Source organism: Carcharhinus amblyrhynchos, chromosome 4 (genome assembly GCF_965287045.1).
Source record: "Carcharhinus amblyrhynchos chromosome 4, sCarAmb.v2.hapA, whole genome shotgun sequence".
Classification (NCBI taxonomy): domain Eukaryota; kingdom Metazoa; phylum Chordata; class Chondrichthyes; order Carcharhiniformes; family Carcharhinidae; genus Carcharhinus; species Carcharhinus amblyrhynchos.
In genome coordinates this window covers 98,835,333-98,858,045 of record NC_137327.1, presented here as the reverse complement: position 1 = coordinate 98,858,045, position 22,713 = coordinate 98,835,333, and the positions used below count along the sequence as shown (strand labels likewise).

The 22,713-nt window shown below is 42.6% G+C and overlaps 1 protein-coding gene across 1 annotated transcript in view; it reads left to right on the top strand.

Moving 5' to 3' along the window:
• Nucleotides 1–16,219, top strand: part of LOC145342678 (fibrous sheath-interacting protein 2-like) — a 38,295-nt gene extending 22,076 nt beyond the window's left edge. The window contains exon 8 of the mRNA XM_080188232.1: nt 15,205–16,219. Coding sequence (XP_080044358.1) covers nt 15,205–15,378 — 174 coding nt within the window. The 3' untranslated portion in view covers nt 15,379–16,219. The remainder of the gene's footprint in view (nt 1–15,204) is intronic.
• Nucleotides 16,220–22,713: the final 6,494 nt, after the last annotated feature.

Here is a 22,713-nt window from a genome sequence, read left to right as displayed (position 1 = left end):
TTGTAATGTAAGGAAATGTGACAGTTTATTTATCCACAGCAAGGTCCCAGAAACAACAAAGAGAATATGTAACCAAATAATGGGGCTGGAACAGGACCTCTCATCTTGTAGCCAAACAGTTAAACTTTTTCTGCATCCTTCAGCTCGTAAGGCAACATGACACCAGAGATCTCAAGACCAACAGTATATCTACTTATCCAATGAGATTTATGAATTGAGAAAGAAAGAGAGGAATGACTGAGGAGGATGGTGCATTAGAATGGGTTAATTGGAGTCAAATCAAACACAGTAAAACAACTAAACAAAAGAAAGATTCAATTTAAAAACACGATAAAAGGAATAGAAAAATAAGAAAAATATTTTAAATAATAAGACATTGCCTCTTTTATATCTAGAACAAAATTTCACCTGAAGGATTGGGACTACCATAGTTCAAATCGTTTAACTTCTGAGTCAGGGAGGTTGATTGGCAATATATTAACAACTATCATGTCATTAAGAAGGTGCTCGTGCTATTTATTACCAAACTACAATTTGGTAGTTTTAAAGTGTTATTAACACGGAAGCCAAGTAAGTTCAATCAAATAACAGAAGTAAAATGGGAGATGTGGTTAATGGAAAGAAAATGACAGCTGCATATGTCAATCTGAAAGTTTTAGAGAGTCACAACTCCTGGAAAATATCTTAATCCCCAAATATGATGCCTCATTCCTCCTGAAAAATGTCATTATTGTAATAAGAGTACCATTAACACATCATTACTCTTTTCAGCAAAGTCTGGCCCAAACTATTTTCATAGTGGGCAGAATTTTACACAGCCTGGGTGGGTGCCCAACCTGGAAGCATGTGAAATAGCTAGTGATGACGTCAGGCATGCATCCCGATATTACTGTACACCATGCGATAATTAGGTGGGCAGGCGCAGGCACGGATCATTAGCATGCCCAGCCATCTGCTCCACTGAGTATGATGTACCCTCCCCACTGTGCACTACCAAATGAGCCAATGCACTATGGCCCACTGAAGTGCCAGTATCTGCACTGGTGCTTGATGCTCAGAAAGAGTGTGCCACAGGTGCAGTCTTCTATTATCGCCTGCTCAGGTGTCAATGGAATGTCATCAGCCTCCCAGGTGGCTTAGGTGGATGGCTCATGTGAATGATGAAAACAACGGTTCAGTACTATTAGTCACATTGGACAGTCAGTTTCAACTACATGCTGCCCAATGTGATTAGTGTCAAGGACATTACATTGGCTCAGTGATTAGTGCATCACTGAAATCCTTATGAGGGATGAGATGGCCAACATTTTTTTTCTCGCTCAGCCTGTTATGCTTCAGCCCACTGGGCTCTTACCTTCCCCAGAGAGGCCAGTCCCTACATGACCTGATGATCTTCCTTCCCGCTTGCAATCAAGTTCCAGGGCTCCCAGCTCATGGCTGGTGAGGATTGCCAGGTTAAGTACCTACCACCAGTGGCAGATCCCTCCTAGTTGTTATAGTTTTGTTTCTCCTGCAAGTAAGTGCAGAGCTCCATTGAGCACTCAACTTTCGAACTTCAGTGAGATACCATGCTCTGCAGATCACCCCTCAGAGGCTTGAGAACGTTCCTATCCCTTTGGATTCTGGGGCCTTCAATGATCTTAGGGCTTCAGATATTTTCTCCAGCATTGTGATGTACATACGTTCTGAGACTCCCTGAATCCCACACACTCAACTGCAGCCAAGAGCAGGCACATTTCCTCAGTTTTCCATACTGAAAAATGCCTGAACTCATCATTGCCTTGCGCAGAAGGTCATTGAACCTATTCTACTACTGAATCCATGTGCGGTGGGTGGACAAGTTAACACCCGCTGACCTCAGCTGTCACCTATGCTTAGGCTTTCTAGGTGAGTTGGGCTGGCTTCGTCCTTCCTTCCCTTGGCATGAGGATGTGCCTCCACAAGGGCTCGCAGCCAATCATTGGAGAAACAGGGGACATGCTGCCCACCGAACTTCTCTGCTATCTAGTGAGCTTTCCTACTGTGTCGATTCATTCCTTCTTCTGGCTTTTCCATTGTCTTCTATGGCCTCTGGAAGGCACCTTTATACGTCACGCCAGGCCACCATTGGCATTAGCGCCTGCTCTGTGTCCACCCCCACTGACCCAATGCAGTTGCGATTCACGCTGGCTGCCACTTAAGTGGCCAACTAATGTAATATTATGATCTTCAATTGATCTCAGGTGGTATCAGAGCATACGCGGCTTTCATTTCTGCCTGCCATGCAGCATGTCACGCATGTAATTCAGGCCAGTGATATTGGTTGAAGGATAAGTATTGGCAGGATGTCAAGGGGAGCTCCACTGTGCTTTGCTGAATAATGTCATAGGATATTTTGTATCCAGCTGAGAAAGCAGTTGTGATCATGGTTTCACATCTCATTCAAAAGACAGTGGGTGCAATGGCAGATGAGGTGAATCTGTTTCGTATCCTCCCAGCACTGTTCTGCCAACGAGATTGCCTTCGCACAAATTTACATAACACTGAAAAGAGTTAAAACCTCTTACCTGCTCCTGCACGGCTGCTTCTGACTTCCCAGAATTTTTCTTCTTGCTGGTGAGATGTCATGCAGGCGAGAATCATTATAGGTCTCCACCAGTGAAGATAAAGTGCCATGCCACGCTGGGGAATTGGAGGCTATTGAAGCCCTAACTGGTTGAGCATGACCAGATGTGACGACAGCTCTCCACATGGCTATGTCCTCAACCCTTTCTCTTAAATACTTATGACCGCGTGGTCCAACTCCCCTCCAACTTCAGTTTCAAGTTTGCTGATGGCACCACTGTAATGGATCGGATCTCAAATAATGATGAGATGGAATACAGGAAAGATGGAGAATCTGGTGAACTGGTGCTATGACAATAATCTCTCCCTCAATGTCAGCAAAACGAAAGAGATTGTCATCAACTTCAGGAAGCATAGTGGAGGACATGTCCCTGTCTACATCAACATGGATGAAGTGGAAATGTTTGAGAGCTTCAAGTTTCTCGGTGTCCAGATCACCAACAACCTGTCCTGATCCCTCCATGCTGACACTGTAGTTAAGAAAACCCAGCAAAGCCTCTACTTTCTCAGGAGGCTAAGGAAATTTGGCATGTCTTCTATGACTCTCAGTAATTTCTACAGGAGCACCATAGTAAAGCATCCATTCCAGATGTATCACAGCTTGGTATGGCACCTGCTATGACCAAGAGTGCAAGAAATGACAAAGCGTTGTGAATGTAGCCCAGCCCATCATGCAAACCAACCTCCTATCCGTTGACTCCGTCTACACTTCCTACTGCCTTGGAAAAGCAGCCAGCATAATCAAGAACACCCACAAAACTGGACTTTGTCTTTTCCAATTTCTCCCATCAAGAAAAAGATACAAAAGTCTGAGATCAATTACCAATCAACTCAAGAACAGGTTCTTCGCTGCTGCCATCAGACTTTTGAACGGACCTACTATATATTAAGTTAATCGTTGTCTACACGCAGCAATGGCTATAACACTGTATTCTGGACCCTCTTCTTTCCCTCTCCTTTTGTATTTTATGAACATTATGTTTTGTTGAAAAGTGCAGAAGAAACAATACTTTTCACTGTATCCCAATACATATGACAATAATAAATCAAATCATAGCCATGGCAGAAGTAAGTCTTCCTCAAGCTACAGTAAGCCAAGAAGACAATAATAAAGAACAAGAAAAGTAGAGCACAAGAACAGGCCCTATAAGTCTGTGCTGATCACAATGCCCTAACTAAACAAAAAACTTTTTGCCCTTACTCGGTTCTTATTCCTCTATTCCCTCCATATTTATGTACCCATCCATATGCTTCTTAAATGTTGCTAATACACCTGCTTCCATCACCCACTCTGGCAGCACATTCCAAGCACCAGCACTCCATGTGTGAAAAATTTCCCCTGCACATCTCCCTCAAACTTACCCCCTCTCACCTTAAATCTATGCCCCTTTGTAAGTGACACTTGCACCCTGAGAAATAGCCCCTGTCTATGCACCCTGTCTGTGCCTCTCATAACTTTGGAGACTGCTATCAGGCCTCCCCTCAGCCTCAGTTTTCCAGTGAAAACAGTTCTGGTTTATTCAACCTCTCCTCATTTTAAACATTCTCAAGACCAGGCAACATCCTGGTGAACTTTCTTTGCATTCTCTCCATGTCCTTCTGGTAGTGTGGTGACCAAATGTGACCTAACTAAGGTTTTATATAGTTGCAACATGATTTGCCAATACTCCAGATGCCATATGCCTCTTAATCACATTGGCCACCTGTGTTGCCACTTTTAGGGAACTATGGAAATGCATGCCCCGATCCCTCTGTATGTTAATGTCCCAAAGGGTTCTGCCATTAACAGTATAATTTGCAACTAAATTTGATCCTCCAAAATGCATCACCTCGCATTTATCCAGATTAAACTCCATCTGCCATTTCTGTGCTCAAGTCTCCTGTCTATCTATATTCTGTTGTATCCTCTGACAATCCTTGGCATTATCTGCAACTTGCCAATCTTCATGTCACCTGCAAACTTACTAATCAGACCACCCACATTTTCCTCCAGATCATTTATATATACCACAAAAAACAGAAGTCCCAGCACTGATCCCTGCGAACAACACTAGCTACAGATCTTCATTCTGAAAAACACCCACCACTGCTCTGTCTTGTTTAACCAGTTCTGTATCCACTAGCAAGCCCACCCCAAATCCCATGTGATTTTAGTTTTTGTACCAGTCTGCCATGTGGGGCTCGTTCAAATGCTTTACTGAAGTCTATAGAAGCTACATCCACAGCCCTTCCCTCATCAATAATCTTTGTCACGTCTTCGAAAAGCTCAAGCAAGTTGGTGAGACATGACATTCCCCATACAAAACCATGTTGCCTGTCATTAACTAGTCCATTTTCTTCCAAATGTGCATATAAAGTGTCTCTCAGTATCTTCTCCAAAAGCTTCCCCACCACTGACGTCAGACTCACCGGTCTATAATTTCTTGGATTATCCCTACTTTCTTTCTTAAACAAGGGAACAACATTGGCTATTCTCCAGTTCTTTAGAACTTCACCTGAGGTCAGAGGATGCAAAGATATCTACTGAGGCCCTAGCTATTTCTCCTCTTGCCCCCTGCAGTAACCTGGAATAGATCCCTTCCGGCTCCGAGGACTTGTCTTCCTTAATGCAATTTAGGATATCCAACACTTCCTTTTTTGATATATTGACATTCACACACCTATCCCTTACCTCGATATTCACCACGTTCTTCTCTTTGGTGAATACAGATACAATGCACTCATTAAGGACCTCACTCACTTCTTGTGGCGCCACGCATAAACTCCCTCTATTGTGCTTGAGTGGGCCTACTTTTTCTCTTGCATTCCCCTTGCTGTAATAAATGCATAAAAAGTGTTGGGATTTTCCTTGACCCTGTTTGCGAAAGACATTTCATGGCTCCTTTTAGCCCTCCTAATTCTATGTTTAAATTCCTTCCTACTTTCACTATACTCCTCAAGGTCTTTGTCTTAGATGCCTACATCTATCATATGTTCCCTTTCTCCTTTTGACTAAGCTTACAATTTCCAGAATCCTGCCATTTCGATCCTTCATTTTTGTGGGAACATGCATGTCCTGCACTTCAGTCAATTGGCCTTTAAAAGGTTCCCACGTGTCAGATGTGGATTTGCCTCAAATAGCCGCCCCCAATCCTCATTCCCCTGCTCCTGTCTAATTTGGATGTGATTGGTCCTTGCCCAATTAAGCACCCTCACCCAAGGGCCACTCTTGTCCTTATCCATGACTACCCGAAATCTTAAAAATTTATGGTCGCTAAGCCCTGAAAGCTCCCCTCAAAACATTGATCATCTGGCTTGGCTCATTCTCCAATATTAAGTCTAGTATGGCCTCCTCCCTGGTTGAATTGTCAACATGTTGTGTCAAAAAGCCCCCCTGGACACATCGAACAAATTACTCTCCATCCGAACCTCTGGCTGTAAGGAATTCCCAGTCAATATGGAGAAAGTTAGTCACCCAGCACAACTACGCTGCTTTTTTCACACCTTTTCAGGATCTGAGTACATATCTGCTCATCCTGTGGGCTGTTGGGAGGTCTATAGTACACTCCCAACATTGTGATTTGTCCTTTCTATTCCTGAGCTTCACCCAAAGTGCCTCACAACAGTATCCCTTCAAAATGTCCTCCCTCAACACAGTTGTGTAACTCCCCCACCTCTTTTTTCCCACCCCTTTTCTTTCCCACTTCTGTCCTGTTTAAAACAATGATATTCCAGAATGTTAAGCTGCCAGAACTGTCCCTCCTTTAACTATTTCTCCATTAATTGCAATAACGTCACAATTCAGTGCAATAATCCAGGCTCTCAGTTCATCTCTTTTACCCATTGTGCTCCCTGCATTGAAGCAAATGCACTCCAGTCCCCCTGTCCTGCCGAGCCTCACAACTTCAGTAAAATCTCACTGAAGTTCGCCAACAACGTTGAAACATGATAGCAATATTGGAGGCCATAGTCTAGCAAACTGCGACAACAAATTGGTGACCCATAAGTGATAACCAATGCTTAAAGAAAATGGACTTATCAGCAGCAAAGATCAAACTGAAAAGTATTGTGGTGAGGATACAATGTTGATTGCTGCTATTGAACAGCCTGTCCCTCTTCCACAGCTTTTCCAATACATCAAAGGTCTGCAGCAAGGACAACGGTCTTATCTCTGGAAAAGGCAGTTGGAAATGTATTGAATGGCTTCAGGGATGCAAGGCAAAACTGAGAAACACAAGGTCTGGGTACTTTTATTTGCTATGGGGGCCATAGCAGATGATGTCCTCATGTGGCAAGGCATAATACAAGAAGGTTATGGTGATCTTTGATGAGTACTTCAGTCCCACGAAGATTGGTTATAGAACAAAATTCAATCAGAGGAGCCAGAGGTTAGGGGAATCCATTGATTGCTTCATTAATGATTTATTGGTTGGTACGATTGATAAATACCTGTAGTTACAGAACGATGAAAGACAAATGGGGCCATTCTCCCATCCTACTGCGCTTTTTTAGCGCATTGGGCCAGGAGACTCTAGCAGGGGGTGTTTCGTCCAGTGCCAGATTTCTGGTGCCGTCAGTTGGAGATTGGTGCGGAGCTGCAAAATTATGGTAATTTGTATTAAAATTTGAATAGTATTAGTGGGCCCAGAACTGAAATTTCCACTAGCCTCTTTCTCCCCCGTTAGGAGTATTTCACTCCAGCAGGGGTTACTATAGCTCTCCATTTGTGGAGAGCTGGTGGCCCGACCCCACTGGAAAGTGAATGACAATGGCTGACTCCCAGAAGCCTTGTTAAACCTTTAGGCAAAAGCTCAGGTGGACTCCACCCCACCATCTTCCTAAACTAGATTTGCCTTTCTTAGTATCCATTTAATCACTGCCATTGGGCAGTTCTCTTGCACAATCTGTTCTGCTCACTCTGCATCTTAGCCAAAGCTGTAAATGAAAAGCAGAAAATTATTAAGGTCAAAGACAAAGAAAACAAAGGCTAGAAAATAGGCAAGAGAGAGTTGTTCAATTATTAGTGGGATGTACTTCCCTGCAAGGAGTCTAGTAAATAAGATAAATGATCAGAAGGCACACATAGACTCTTGGAAGTGTAATAGAGCTATTGCTGAAACCTCAGAATTTTTATAGTGCAATAGGAAGACATTTCACCCATTGTATCTGCACCTGCCCTCCAAAAGCACATTTCACTTAATGCCTTCTCCTACCTTTTCCCTGTAATCCTGCACGTTGTTTCTATTCAAATAATTATCTAATGCCCTCTTGAAGGCCCCATTAGAACTTGCTTTCAGACCCAAACTGCTCCCAGACCCAAAATGTTTTCTCTGACATAGCATTTGCCCTGGCTTAAAGAAGACCATGAATAACCTTTCTGGTTGCAGTGTTTTCTGATGAAATAGAGAGGAATAAATAAAGGAAGCAACTGCAATAGATACAGTCACTGCTATGGGAGGGATGTTATGCTGGGAGGAGCATTAGAGGCAAGCCATATCAGTTGAATTGAGGACAAAAAAAGGACAATCACATGGCTGGGAGTATATTGTCGAAGAGAAATGAAAGAGCAAGTATATAGTCATTTGGTCAGAGGTACAGAAACAATAGCAATGGTAGGGAACTTCAACTACCCTAATATAAATAGAGATAACCAGTGTAAAAGGTACTGAAAGCTCTGAATTTTTAAAATGTATTCATGGTTTTAAAAATAAGTATACAATAATCACAACAAGAAAATGGGCAGTTTACAGACTTTATTTTAGGATGTCAAATGAGGCAGGTGCAGTGGGAAAGCATTTTGGTGACAGTAGTCATAGTTCAGCAAGATTTAGCATAGTTATGGAAAAGATCAAAACAAAAGTTTTAAATTGGGGTAAGGTCAATTTTATTAAGCTAAGATATGATTTTCCAAAGATAGATTGAAAACAGCTACTTGAAGGTAAGTTAGTATCAAATCATTGGGAGGTACTTGAAGAGGTGGTAAAGAGAGTTTAGAACAAATATGTTCCGACCCCTGGATGTTAAAGAGCAGTCAAGGTAGGATAAAGCAAAAAGGTAGAGGTCACATCAAACACTGGAAGCTCAATATTGCAGAAAGCCTTGAGGAGTATATAGAAAGCAAAACAATGTTAATAAAGAAATTAGAAAAGCAGAGAAAATACATAAAAAGTCTTATTAGAGAGTAAAATCAAGGAAAATCCAAAGACTTTTCATAAATACATAAAGAGCAAGAGAATAACTAAAGAATAGGTAGGGTCCATTAGCAAGCAAGAAGGTAACTTGTGTGTGGAGGCAGCAGATGTTATCATGGTTCTTCATGAATACTTCGAATTGTCTATTGGGAAGCATTGATTGTATACATGTAACAATCAGGGCGCCTTCAGATCAACCTGAAATCTTCATTAATCACAAGGGATTCCAGGCCCTCAGTGTTCAGTTATTTTGACAATGGGAAGCTGATGATGCACATCAGCCTTAGATACCCAGGGAGCTGTCATAGTTTATTTATTCTGAAGCAGTCTCATTTCCTGCAGCTTTTTTTCCACCACACAGTCTCAGTGGCTGGCTCCTGGAATACAAAGTTATCCTCTAAAACCCTAGATGATGACTCCTGTAAGGAAGCACAAGGAAGGCAGAAAATGAGTCATGTGACAATAAGTTCAATAATAGAAGCTTTTGGGTTGCTGAAGATGTGCCTCATCAGATCCGGAGACGACGTTCAACATGCTCCATCAAAGACCTGATCTGCTGTGCCTTTTACACTATAAATTGCAGAAGGAACTGTAGGAAGTGAAAGGGGCAGATTGAGCAGCATTCTCCAAAGAGGAGGAGGGAGAGGAAAAGCAGGAGGAGCCAGATATGTTGTATTGCCAGTAGGCACATCCCTGACAGCTAGATAAGAACATAAGATTTCGGATCAGGAGTAGGCCATATGTCCCTTCTAGCCTGCTCTGCCATTCAGTAAGTTCATGGCTGATCTTTTTGTGGACTCAGCTCCACTTAACCTGCCCACTTATTGTAACTGTTAATTCTTTTCCTGTTCAAAAATCTATCTTTGCCTTAAAAACATTCAATGAGATAGCCTCAGCTACTTCACTGGGCAGGAATTCAACAGATTCGCAATCCTTTGGATGAAGAAGTTTCTCCTCCATAGAAAGCATTCTTCTTGGTTGTATCACAGCTTGGTATGGCTTCTACTCTGCCCAAGACCGCAAGAAACTACAAAAAGTCATGAATATAGCCCAATCCATCATGCATACCAGCCTCCCATCCATGGATTCTGTCTACACTTCCCGCTGCCTCGACAAAGCAACAGCATAATTAAGGACCCCGTGCACCCCGAACATTCTTTCTTCCACCTTCTTCCATTGGGAAAAAGATACAAAGTCGGAAGTCTCGTACCAACCGACTCAAGAACAGCTTCTTCCCTGTTGCTGCCAGACTTTTGAATGGACCTATCTTGCATTAAGTTGATCTTTCTCTACACCCTAGCTATTACTGTAACACTACATTCTGCAGTCTCTCATTTCCTTCTCTATGAATGGTATGCTCTGTATAGCGCGCAAGAAACAATACTTTTCACTGTATGCTAATAGGTGTGACAATAATAAATCAAATCAAATCAAAAATCAAAATCCTCAACTCTTTCCCTAAATCTGCACCCCCTTAATTTGAGTCTCATTCTACTTTCGCCCACCAGTGGAAACAATCTCCCTGCTTCTATCTTATATATTCCCTTCATAATTTGATATGTTTCTACAAGATCCCCCCTCATCCTTCTAAAATCCAATGAGCATAGTCCCAGTGTATTCAGTCTTTAACTCTCTCAACTCCGGAATCAATCTAGTGAATCTTCCCTGCACCCCCTCCAATGCCAGTATATCCTTTCTCAAGTAAGAAAACCAAAACTGTACACATAACTCCACGTGTGACCTCACCAGCACCTTATGCAGCTGCAACATAATCTCACTGTTTTTAACTTGATCCCTGTAGCAATGAAGGACAAAATTCCTTTTGCCTTCTTAATTACCTGCTGCACCTGCAAACCAAATTTTTGCAATTCATGCGCAAGGACATCCACGCTCCTCTGCACAGCAGCATGCTACATTTTTTTAATCATTGAAAAAGTAGTCCATTTTGCTGCTGCTTTGACCAAAATGGATGACCTCACATTTATCAACATCTGCCAGACCCTTGCTCACTTATTTAAACTATCTATATTCCTTTGCAGGCTTCCAGTCTCCCACTAATCTTTGCTACTTTGTATGTATTTTCTTTCAATTTAATACCCTGCTTTATTTCCTTGGATATCCATGGTTAATGATCACTTTCCTTATAGTCCTCCCTTTTCACTGATACATATTTTTGCTGAGCACTCTGAAAAATTGCTTTGAAAGTCCTCCATTGTTCCTCAATTGTCCCACCATAAAGTCTTTGCTCCCAGTCTCCATAGTCAACTCCTCCCTCTTCCCATTGTAGTCTCCTTTGTTTAAGCGCAAGACACTGGTATTGGAATTTACCCTCTCATCCTCCACCTGTATTGTGTATTCAACTGTACTGTGATCGCTCCTTCCAAGAGGATCCCTAACTGTAAGATCTTAATTATTCCCCTCTCATTACATTAGAATTGCTTGCTTCCTTGTAGATTCCATTACACACTGTTTGAGGAAACTATCGTGGATATATTCTATGAGCTCCTCCTCAAAGCTGCCTGCTTTGACCTATCAACGTATAGATTAAAACTCCCATAATAATTGATGTACCGTTTTTACATACATCAGTGATTTATTTGTTTATTGCTCACCCCACTGTGATGTTATTACTTGCCGCCCTATAAACTGTGGCTATAGTGACTTTTTCTCTTTACTATTTCTAATTTCCACTCAAATGGATTGAACCTTTTTCTCATACAACCTATATCATGTCTCTATGTCATCTTTAAATATCAGAGCTACAGCACCTCCCTTAATTTCTTGTCTGTCCTTCCAAATAGTCTGATACCCCTGGACACTTAACTCTCAGTCATGACCAGCCTGCAACCCTGTCTCTGTAATGGCCACTAAATCATACTCTTTCGCAATGATTTGTGCCATCAATTCATTTACCATGTTTCAAATGCTATGAGCATTTAAGTAAAGTGCCCTTATGCTATTTTTACACCTTTTTTTAATCCTAAAACCTCCATTAATAACATCTCCTGAGTTCTCCTTTTGACTTTTTTCCCTAATTTTCTATGTAGTTGAAACCTCCTTCCCACATGCTAACCTGCTGCTATGCTTCCCATCAATCAATATACGTCCTATAATATTACCCTTCTCTTCTCCCCCCACTTGCTAGTTTAAAGTCCTTGTTACCATTCTATTTATCGTTTCCACTAGAACACTGGTCCCAGATCAGTTCAGGTGAAGACTGTCCCAACAGTACAGATCCCTCCTGTTCCAATACTGATGCCAGTGTCCCATGAAATGGAACACCTCTTTCCTGCACCACTCCTTTAGTCACGTGTTTACTTCACTAACTTGCTTGCAATAGATTCATCCAGGCTTGTTTTACTTAATCTGTGAGCGTGAGGTCATGTGAGAGTGCTACGATAAGCCTTGCTAGTTTCCCCAATACGCACAATTCATTCCAACTGTCAACAAACTAAACAGAATATTCACATTCTTCCCTCCTCTGAAAAAGCTAATCATGTCATTCATCTGAAGGCTAATGTCCAGGATGAATGCAGGATGCAATGCTGTAGGGGCAAGGATAGTGAAGAGTACAATGAGAAGTACAACTGCTAAGTCTTTCACGTTACTTCCTCTTACTTAAGCCTAGTGGCTACAGCAGAGCCAGAGGCAGACTGCTCATTCTCCTGTTCTGATAGTTGACATGCTTCCTATAGGTTTTGGAAATCATGAGGACCCCTTCAATAACAGCCACCCTGTTTCTGTGCAGAGATAGACTCGGGTCACTGGGAAAGGAGGCAGCATATGTGGCTTTGTTCAGTTGTTGGGAAGTGAGGGAGTGTGAGGGCAGAAGTGGAACTGCCTTGAGAAGATTCCCAACTGTCATGTGACTTTTCTTCATCTTCTGTCTCATGTGGCCCACCTATACTAACCAAGAGGTGAAGAGTTTGATTTGATTGTCACATGTATTGGTATACAGTGAAAAATATTGTTTCTTACTATGCAGACAAAGCATACTGTTCGTAGCGAAGGAAAGGAGAGGGCACAGAATGTATTTGCATGTCAGCGAGATATTGAGCCATGAAATTGAGGCTTTGTGTTATCCTGCATAAAGTTTAACCAGACTGTGCAAGCCAATGGTCTTGGCCAGCATGTAGTTAGTTGCCTACTTCACCTGTTTCTCCATGCAGATGGTTGCTTTTCTCAAGTAGCATCAGCATAAATGCTTGAAATATCGTGGCACTCCTTCTAGAGATGGACTCCTCCAATCTCTCTCCAAGAGTGCATTCTGTTTCAGGAAATGCTGGCAGAAGCACACACATTCCTCATTGCTGCTCCACAAGTTCTCAATTCATGGATGACTTCTGAGATTCAGGATTTACATCCAGCTGAATGTTGTGTGCCTTCTAACTGAGATTCTCCACTACTGTCCCTTTCACCAGCACCTAACCCTGTTCACGTGACAATTTGGCTACCTCCAGTCCTGCATCCACCAAAGTGTGCTAGTGGGGGATGTGTATGAGGCATGTGATAATACATTTTTAGAGTTCTTATCCTCCTCTGAGATCACCTTGGCCTGATTCCACAGTAGATCTGTCAGAGATTTTATTTGAATTCATCTGTGGGACATGGATGCACTGGCTAGTCAGCATTTATTGCTTATCTTTATTGCCCTTGGGGGCAGTTGAGAATCAACCACATTGCTGTGGCCAGATCAGATAAGGACATTAATGTGCTAAAGGACATTAGTGAACCAGATGAGTTTTTTCCAACAATTGACAATGGCTTCATGGTCATCAGTAGGTTCTTAATTCCAGATTTGTTTTTTATTGAATTTAAATTCCACCAGATGCTGTGATGGGATTCGAACCCAGGTCCCCAGAACATTAGCTGAGTCTCTGGATTAATAGTCTAGCGATAATATCAAAAGGCATCGCCTCCCCTGTCAGAGATAAAATATGGATTGGTGCTGGCATATAAAAGACCAGGATCTTAATTCTTACAAATCAAGACCTAGTGTCTCAAACCAAGGAGTAATGAACCCTTAAAAAGAAAGCTGTAGACTACAGAAACCTATCAATAAGTTATTGAGGTGAACAGTGAATAGTGAATGAAATGCAATATAGTGAAGTGGACCTTATGAAATTTTACCAGAATGGGATGTGATATTGGGCCTAACCATCAGTGGACCAATTGAAACCCTTAATACCTTTGTAGAGCCTCATCCTGCTGCCATCGGGAATTAACCAACAGCAGGAGAACCATACCACACAGCAGGCCCAGCAGGTTTCCCTGCATGCTGTGATCCGTCAGACATCTTCCTCTCCCCAAAGATTGACTTCTTCCCAGATTGCTCCACCATGACTTCTCCAGACCCAGATCACTTGATGAGGCTTCTAAACATTTACCCAAATCATGGATACAATGTTGTCTGCCTCTATCCTGAAGTGCTAGAAGTTGGCATTTGATCAGCTGGCAGCTCTCTCAGTAGAAATGACTGCTAGCAGCTGGCAATCCCCTCAATGGATTCCCCAGTGATATTTTAAACAGGCACAAGGAATCTGGCACCTTGTATACTTCAACTGATAGGGTGGAATTTTATCATTTTTGCACTATGCAGGCTCAGGCCCTACCCTCCCCCCATCTCCCCCACCACTTGGGACACAGGAACTCCCCTCCCATCATCTCTCAGGAGCACTAGATTGCTTCCATGAAGTTCCCCTGGCACCCTGGAACTGTCTTGCAGCTCCCTGGCAGGGGTGGGGAGGGGGAGATGGCCAGGTGGCATGGGGCAGTGCCCGAGCAGTTCATACTTAACCTGTGCATCCCCGGCAGATTCCATTCTCCTAAATTCACAGTTTTAAAAGCCCTCATCACGTACGCTGGGAAGCCCTTTAATGATATAATTTATTTAAGTGAAGAGATGGGAACTTTGTTATATCACTGGGGGGGTGGGGGTGGGGGGGGGGGTGCAGAGAACCTGAAAATGGGATCACATGGCAAGATTCTCATTTTTTGACATGTGGAATTTTGTGACTATGTCGCTGTTTTGACCATGATTACAATAAAATGTTGGTCGCACAGATAAAATATCTAAATTTGAATGGCTGTCTTGATTTGACATTTCCACGTAATCTTTGTCAGAAAGTTAGTATGTTAACTCTGACTAGGACTTCTGGATGTGGACCCAAGGGATTAAAATTTATTGTAGAAAATGATCCCTATCAAACCACTTGAAGTTGACTTCTGCAACAGCAAACCAAGTACCAGTTTTACTGTCCCGGTAACTCACTATGTGTGTCTATTGGCTGGATAAATGTGGGGAACTGGAACAAAATTATGGTTCTAAATAATCACAATTAATATGTAATATTACCATGTTTCATCAGTGAATAGAAATATCACAAGTCTATCAAAATGAATGCATGTGATAAATATGTTATTTTGATAGAGGCAAGAATCATTTGAAAGGAAAATGGACCATCAAATTCAAAAACTGCATGAGTTTATTGAGCGACGAGAAGAGTACGATCATTGCAGAGGAGAGGGCGCTGGACACAGAGAGAGATTTGGTCATCCTCGTGCGAGAAGAGGTGACAATTCTGCTTCCAACTCTCTAAAATAGCGTCCCATCCCCGTCAACCAGAATAAAGTGCATGGTAAACTGTTTAAAATGGTGCCAGCCAACTATGCCTTTGTATTTTAACAAATTCTGATTGATTCATGTTTAAGTAGTTTGTGATTTATTGTTGAATGTTTATAATTGCAATGCAAGTAACCATTCACACTTTTAATATTGATTGAGAACACTCTGTTCAAGATTAAAGTGACAAGAGAAATATTGCTGGAGCTTTTTTCAAATGATCACAACATTTTATACACAGGAAAAAAGGGTGCCAATTGGTTGACAAGTCAATTGACTGGGCAAGGAATGGGGAACTATAGATTCCCCAAGCTCACTGGTAATTCAAAAAAGACACAAGGCTTGAAAATATTTATTTTGGTTGCAGAGAATGGGTCTCTGTGTATGAAGGTGTGATGCTTCTAGCAAATATAAATGAGCCTGGATGAGTGTAGCTCCAACGTTGCTCAAGAAGCTGGACACCATCCAAGACCAAGCAGTTAGCTTGAGTGACAGCCCATCCACCATCACCTAAAACATTCATTCTGTCCACCATTGATGCACAGTGGCAGCAGTATGTACCATATATATATGCACTGCAGCAACTTGCAAAACATCCTTCAAAAGCACCTTCCAAACTAGCGATATCTACCAACTAGAGTGATAAAGACAACAGATGCATGAGAACACACCACCTGCAAGTTCCCTTGCAAACCATCTTGGGTTGGAACTATATTGCCAGTCCTTCACCACCACTAGATCAAAATCCTGGAACTCATTTCCAAACAGCATTGTAGGTATACTTACATCAGATTGACTACAGCAGTTTGAGAATATGGTTCACGACCAACTGACCATCCCTTGAAAGAATAATAAAAAAGAACAAAGTACAAGTAAATTGCTGTTTTGGGTCTTTGAATGGTGAGATGGGAGGAGGTAAAAGGACAGGTGTTGCATCTCCTTTGTTTGTATGGAAGGGTGCCCTAGGAAAGGGAGAATGTGATGGAAGTGACTGAATCATGGTGTCACAGAGAGAATGGTCCCTTCTGAATGCTGAAAGGAGAGTGCAGGAGGGCGATGTTTTTTCTGGTGGTGTAACACTATAGGTGGCAGATGTGGCAGAGGATGCTTCATTGAATATGGAGGTTTGAGAGTGAAAGGTGAGGGCAAGGAGAATCAGTCATAATCTTGGGAGGGAGGAAAAGAGGTGAGAGCCAAGTGTTTGAAATAGATTGGACAAGATGGAGGATCCTGTCACCCTCTCTGGGTTGAGGAAAAAGAAAGACATATCAGAAGCGCTGGAATGGGAGGTTGCATCTTCCGAACAAATGCAACAGAGGGAAGACTGAGAGAATAGAAGAGTCCTACAACCAAACAGATATGAGAAAGTGTGCTCATCATAACTGTAAGAGTCTGTAGTGGGCTTGTAGTGAATCATAGTTGATATCTTATCCCCACTAATGGAGACAGAAGTCCAAGGAGGGTAAGGGAAGAGTCAGAGTTGGACCAGGTGAAGGTGAAAGAAGAGTGGAAATTGGAAAAAAAGTAAATGCAAATTTCCTGTTCATGGCAAGAGCAGGAAGTAGCACCAATACAATCATCGGTGGTTCCTCCCTCCCAAAATCATGATCGAATGTCCTTGCCCACAGCTTTCGCTCACTAACCTCAATATTCATATCACTATGCTGGAAAAAAGGATGAGGGATGGAGCCTGTGTATGACTGGAATAAGCATTCCCACATGTCACACAAAAATGATAAGCACAGCTAAGACCATGCAGGTACCCACAGGAGCACATTTTATTTGAAGCGTGTGAATGGAATTGAAGGAGAAGTTGTTTAATGTGAGCACATTCAGCCAGACAGGAGTGTGGTGGTGGATGGAGATTTGCTGGACCTCTGTTCAAGGAAGAAGCAGAATGCTTAGACCATTGTGATGGGGATAGAGGTGTAAAGGGATAGGATGTCCATAGAGAAGAGGAAACTGTTCAGACCAGGAAACATAAATGTTGAAGTGACAGAAAAATCACAGACATAGGTCGGAAGAGGTTAGACCAAGGGAGAAAAATAGATTCGAGATAGGAAGAAACAAATTCACTAGGGCAGGAAAAGACTCAACCAAGGCGGTCCTGCTTATGGATTTTGGGAAGGAAGCAGAAGTGGGCTGTTTGGGGTTAGGTTGATGTTGGAGGCTGTGGAGGGAAAGATCTCCAGAAGAAATGAAGTCAGTGACAGTCCTGGATATAATGCATTGATGTTCAGTAGTTGAGATCATGGTCCAGGAGAAGACAGAGATCAATATGTCAGACAACAATGGCACCAGTGGTGCAAATCATCTCACTGGCACACAATGGTGGGATATTCATCCCCAGCACTCACCCTCTCCATTATCCATTCACAAAAGTGTTGGTGCACTGTATTACTTTGTACACTCATAAAGGAAATTGAAATTGAAGTTACTGAAGTCAGCATGTGTGCAATATCCATTGGAAAGATGAGGTGCTATCCCTGAGCTTCACTTGAACAGTGTATCAGGCTATAGACAGAGAGGTCAAATGGGAATATAATGAAGGATCAAAGTGGCTGGTAGCAGTGATGTCACAAACAGCAAAGGAAGGGAAACAGGTGACAGAAGAATGAAATATGGTGTCAGAAGGGCTATTCCTTCAAAATACTGAAATGGGAAATGGTAGTGGGGAACATGTTTGGTGGTAGGATCATAATGAAAGAAAATGATCTGTTGAATGTGGAGATCGAAGATGTGCAAGTTGAGAACAATGCTTGATTCTGGAAGGAGAAGGCAGGGGGAAGGGTTGAAATAGATCAGACTCAATTGAGGCTTTGTGCCACCCTGCCATCCAGAATCAATTGAATCATTGAATAATTACAGCAGAGGGCAAGTTCACTCATTATGTCCATACCAACACTCTTGAGAGCTACTCAGCTAGCACTCCCTTCCCTGCCTTCTCCATGGAACCTGCAATATTTTTCCCATTAGATAAGATTAAAGCCACAACTGAATCTGCTTCCACCACATTGTTGAAACATTAAATTCTACATTAGCCACTTGCTGTGCAAAGGAACCTTTCTTCATGTTGCCCCTAGTTCTTTTGCCAATCACCTTCAATCAGTATCATTTGGTTCTCAATCCTTCCGATAATAAGAACATAAGAAATAGGAGCAGGAGTAGGCCATCTAGCCCTTCGAGCCTGCCCCGCCATTCAATAAGATCATGGCTGATCTGTCGCGGCTCAGTTCCACCTTCCCACCCTCTCCCCATAACTCTTAATCCCCTCTCTTATCAAAAACCCATCAACCCGCGTCTTAAAAATATTTAGCGAGGCAGCCTCCACCACTTCAACGGGCAGAGAATTCCAGCTTTTTCTTCATGATTTTGAATGCCTGTATCAAATCTCCTCTCCACCTTCTCTAAAGAAAACTGAGCCAGCTTTCACAAGCTATCTTCATAACTAAAGTCTAACATACCCAGAACCATTTTTGTAACTCCTGTCTGCATCCTTCCCAGCCCTCTCAAAGTATGGTGCGCAGAATTGGACACAGTAATCCAGTGGAGGCCAAATTAATGTTCCATAAAAATTCACCATGACTTATTTGCTTTTGTACTCTATGTCTTTAGTTATAAAGCCCAATCTGCCATATTAACCACTTATTAAAAATGTTCCCTTCAACCTTCAATGATTTGTACACATATACCCTCAAGTTTATCTGTTCCAGTGCCCCTTTTAGGATTGTGTCATTTATCTACACTGATTCTCCTCACTCTTCATACCAAATTGTTTCACTTCATACTTTTTTACATTAGATTTTATCTGTCACATCTTCATCTGTTCCACCAGCCTGTAATTGGCTTCTTGAAGTCTATCACTATTCTCTTCAAAGATAAGGTACCTGTAAATTTTGTGTTATACAATCATAGTGGTTTACAGCATGGAAACGGACCCTTCAGCTCAACTTGTCCATGCCGCCCTTATTTTAAAACCCCTAAGCTAATCCCAATTGCCCGCATTTGGCCCATATCCCTCTATACCCATCTTACCCATGTAACTGTCTAAATGCTTTTCAAAAGACAAAATTGTACCCGCTTCTACTACTACTTCTGGCAGCTTGTTCCAGACACTCACCACCCTCTGTGTGAAAAAATTGCCCCTCTGGACACTGTTGTATCTCTCCCTTTTATCTTTAAACAATGCCCTCTAGTTTTAGACTCCCCTACCTTTGGGAAAAGATATTGACTTTGTAGCTGATCTTCAAATGTTGAAACTGTGCTCTGCACACTCAAATCTAGGTCATTAATATAGATCTAGAAAAACATTGGGTCCTGATACTGATCCCAGAGAATCCCCACTGTGACTCATCCTCCAGTCTGAAAAACAACGGTTCATCACAATTCGTTGGCAGACCAACTGCAAGAACGTCAGGTCAAACTGAAAACAGAATACAGCCATTATGAAGCGGAATCCTGTTGGAAATGGAACATGTCCCAATATCTGTGAGTACAAATGCTATTCCAATGCCAACAATCAATGAAAATGTTGAGCAAATATGGATCCAATGCAATCAAAGTGATTTTCCTGACCTGGACTTTAGAGCTATTGAGCAATGGTAGCTGATGTAATCGAAATATTAGAAAACAGAATGACAGCAAAATCTGGTATTTGAGCTTCTGGAGAATCATATTGTTATTACATAGCAGTAAGAAAAATTATATGCTAGTTTACTTAATGAGGTACAATGTTTCACAAATTCTTTTTGTGTTTCTAGTCTTACATCGTGTAACTCTTTTGTTTGAACAGGAGGTCCTAAAAAACCAAAGAAACCTGATCCAAGATGTCTAGATGAAAAGTGGGCCCGGCTACACAGAGGTAGGATGTTTGTGATAGACAGAAAGTATGGTCTGAATTCCTCTGGCCCTATGGTGACAAGCTTGGATGTTGGAGGATAAATCATATCACCCTCCCTCCTCAGAAACATATTAGGAGATGATCCCTTCTCATGATGGCAGGCCCTCTTGAAATGGATACAATGCCAGTGGAACACAGGTATGGACATACGAATTAGGAACAGGAGTAGGCCACTTGGCCCCATGAGTCTGCTCTGTGATTTAATAAGGTTTGTAAGGGACCTACAAACAATATTGTGTTGCATCATAGATTATACAGTAAAATATACACAGTGCATATTTCCCAGAAACTATCCAATAAAATACAACACTATATTTTTCTATCTTAAGTCATGTGAAAGAAGGACACATCAGGTCTGGCCATTCACACCCCACTGCCGCTGCCAGTGAGGATGGAGAATTTGGCAGTCAGCCAAATCACCATTCACTGCTGTGGGACCAGAGAATCCAGCTGGCGTGAATGGCTGGAGAATCCTGCCCATCAGTACAAAAATTTGATTCAATTGTAATGCCTATTCTCAGTGCCACAACAACTAAACACAAATTTTATAAAGCAAAATAAGGCTGTTCGCCGGAATTACGAGGAAGGAGCATCAGAGAGAAAGCTAAGACTTTACCTGTTAAAAACCTGTTTAAAATAAGTTTAAAGCACTTTGTTCTTTGTAGAACTGTTTAAAGCATTTACTTATTGTATTTACTGCTTTAAGAATTGTGAGGGAGTGATTATCAGGCAGTTGTGGCCCATCAGCTTTAATTATCAAGTGTCCACACGGTGAAGCCTTACATTGTTTGCTGGAGCAGACGAGGAAGGAGCATCAGAGAGAAAGCTAAGACTTTACCTGTTAAAAACCTGTTTAAAATAAGTTTAAAGCACTTTGTTCTTTGTAGAACTGTTTAAAGCATTTACTTATTGTATTTACTGCTTTAAGAATTGTGAGGGAGTGATTATCAGGCAGTTGTGGCCCATCAGCTTTAAATCAGCGCCAAGTTTAAAAGGAGGCCTGGTGTAGATAGCGGGCAGCGTCGGAGCGGGCAGCGGAGTGAGAGGGAAGCAGAGTGAGCTATTAGGGCTTAATATCAAAAAGGGCTGGAAGGTAAAAAGGCCAGGTGGAAAGAACAAGGAAAAAAAAAAATTTTTTTTTCAAAACTACTACAGCAAAAAACAAGGAAAATATTTTTTCCCACAACAAATTATATTGAATAATGGAGGGGCATGTGATGTGCGGTTCCTGTATGATGTGGGAACTGGTGGACCCCAGGGTCCTTCCCAGTGGCCATGTCTGCAGTAAGTGCAGGTTGCTGGAGGAGCTCCAGCTCAAGGTGGATGAGCTGGCCTCTGAGCTACAGACACTGAGGCTCATCAGGGGGAGAGAGGGTGTCATTGTCAATGGGGTGCAAGTGACATCCACCCCCCCTAGACTGTCTAAATCTAAGGGTCAGGAACAAAAGGGGGCTGCTGGGAGGAGGAAGGGGGGTGAGGAGCGGAGGCCTCAGCCTCTTAATCTGCATAACAGGTTTGAGGTTCTTGCTTCCAGTCTGGAAGAGGACGAGGCAGGTGAGGTTGGTGAGCAAACTGCACACGGTACAGTGATGCAGCAGGACATAGGCAAAGAGAAGGGGAAAAGGAACGTAGTAGTGATTGGAGATAGTGGGGTGAAGGGTATTGACACTGTCCTTTGTCACAATGACAAAGTGCACAGAAGGGTGTGTTGTCTGCCTGGTGCTCGGGTACAGGATGTCGCAGCTGGGCTGCAGAGGAATCTGGAGTGGGAGGGTGAGAACCCAGTTGTGGTGGTACATGTGGGTGCCAGCGACGTAGGCAAAGTGCGGACTGAGGATCTGGGGAGGGAGTATGAGAAGCTGGGAATGGAATTAAAAAGTAGAACCGACAAGGTGGTCTTCTCTGGGCTACTGCCTGAACCGAGTGCAGACGGGCGTAGGGTTGACAGGATAAAGGAAGTGAATGGGTGGCTCAGAGATTGGTGTGGGAGGAATGGGATCGAATTTATGGGGCATTGGCACCAGTATTGGGGTAGGTGGGACTTGTTCGGGCAGGATGGGGTTGGTCTGAATCGTGCTGGGACCAGAGTGCTGGCGAATCGAGTAAAGAGAACTGTAGACAGGGCTTTAAACTAATTAGGGGGGGGAGGGTGCGAGGGTAGGTGATGTTAGGAGGTCTACAGTTAAGGATAGGGTACAGGTAAGGGAAGAGGCTGAGGATGTCCCAAGTGGTGGTGTTACGGCAAATAGGGTCCAGAAGAAGGCTGGGATGAAAGCGCTTTATCTGAATGCACGAAGCATTCGGAATAAAGTGGATGAGCTGGTGGCGCAGATCGACACAAATGGATACGATCTGGTGGCCATTACAGAGACGTGGCTGCAAGGTGACAGGGACTGGGAGATGAATGTACAGGGCTA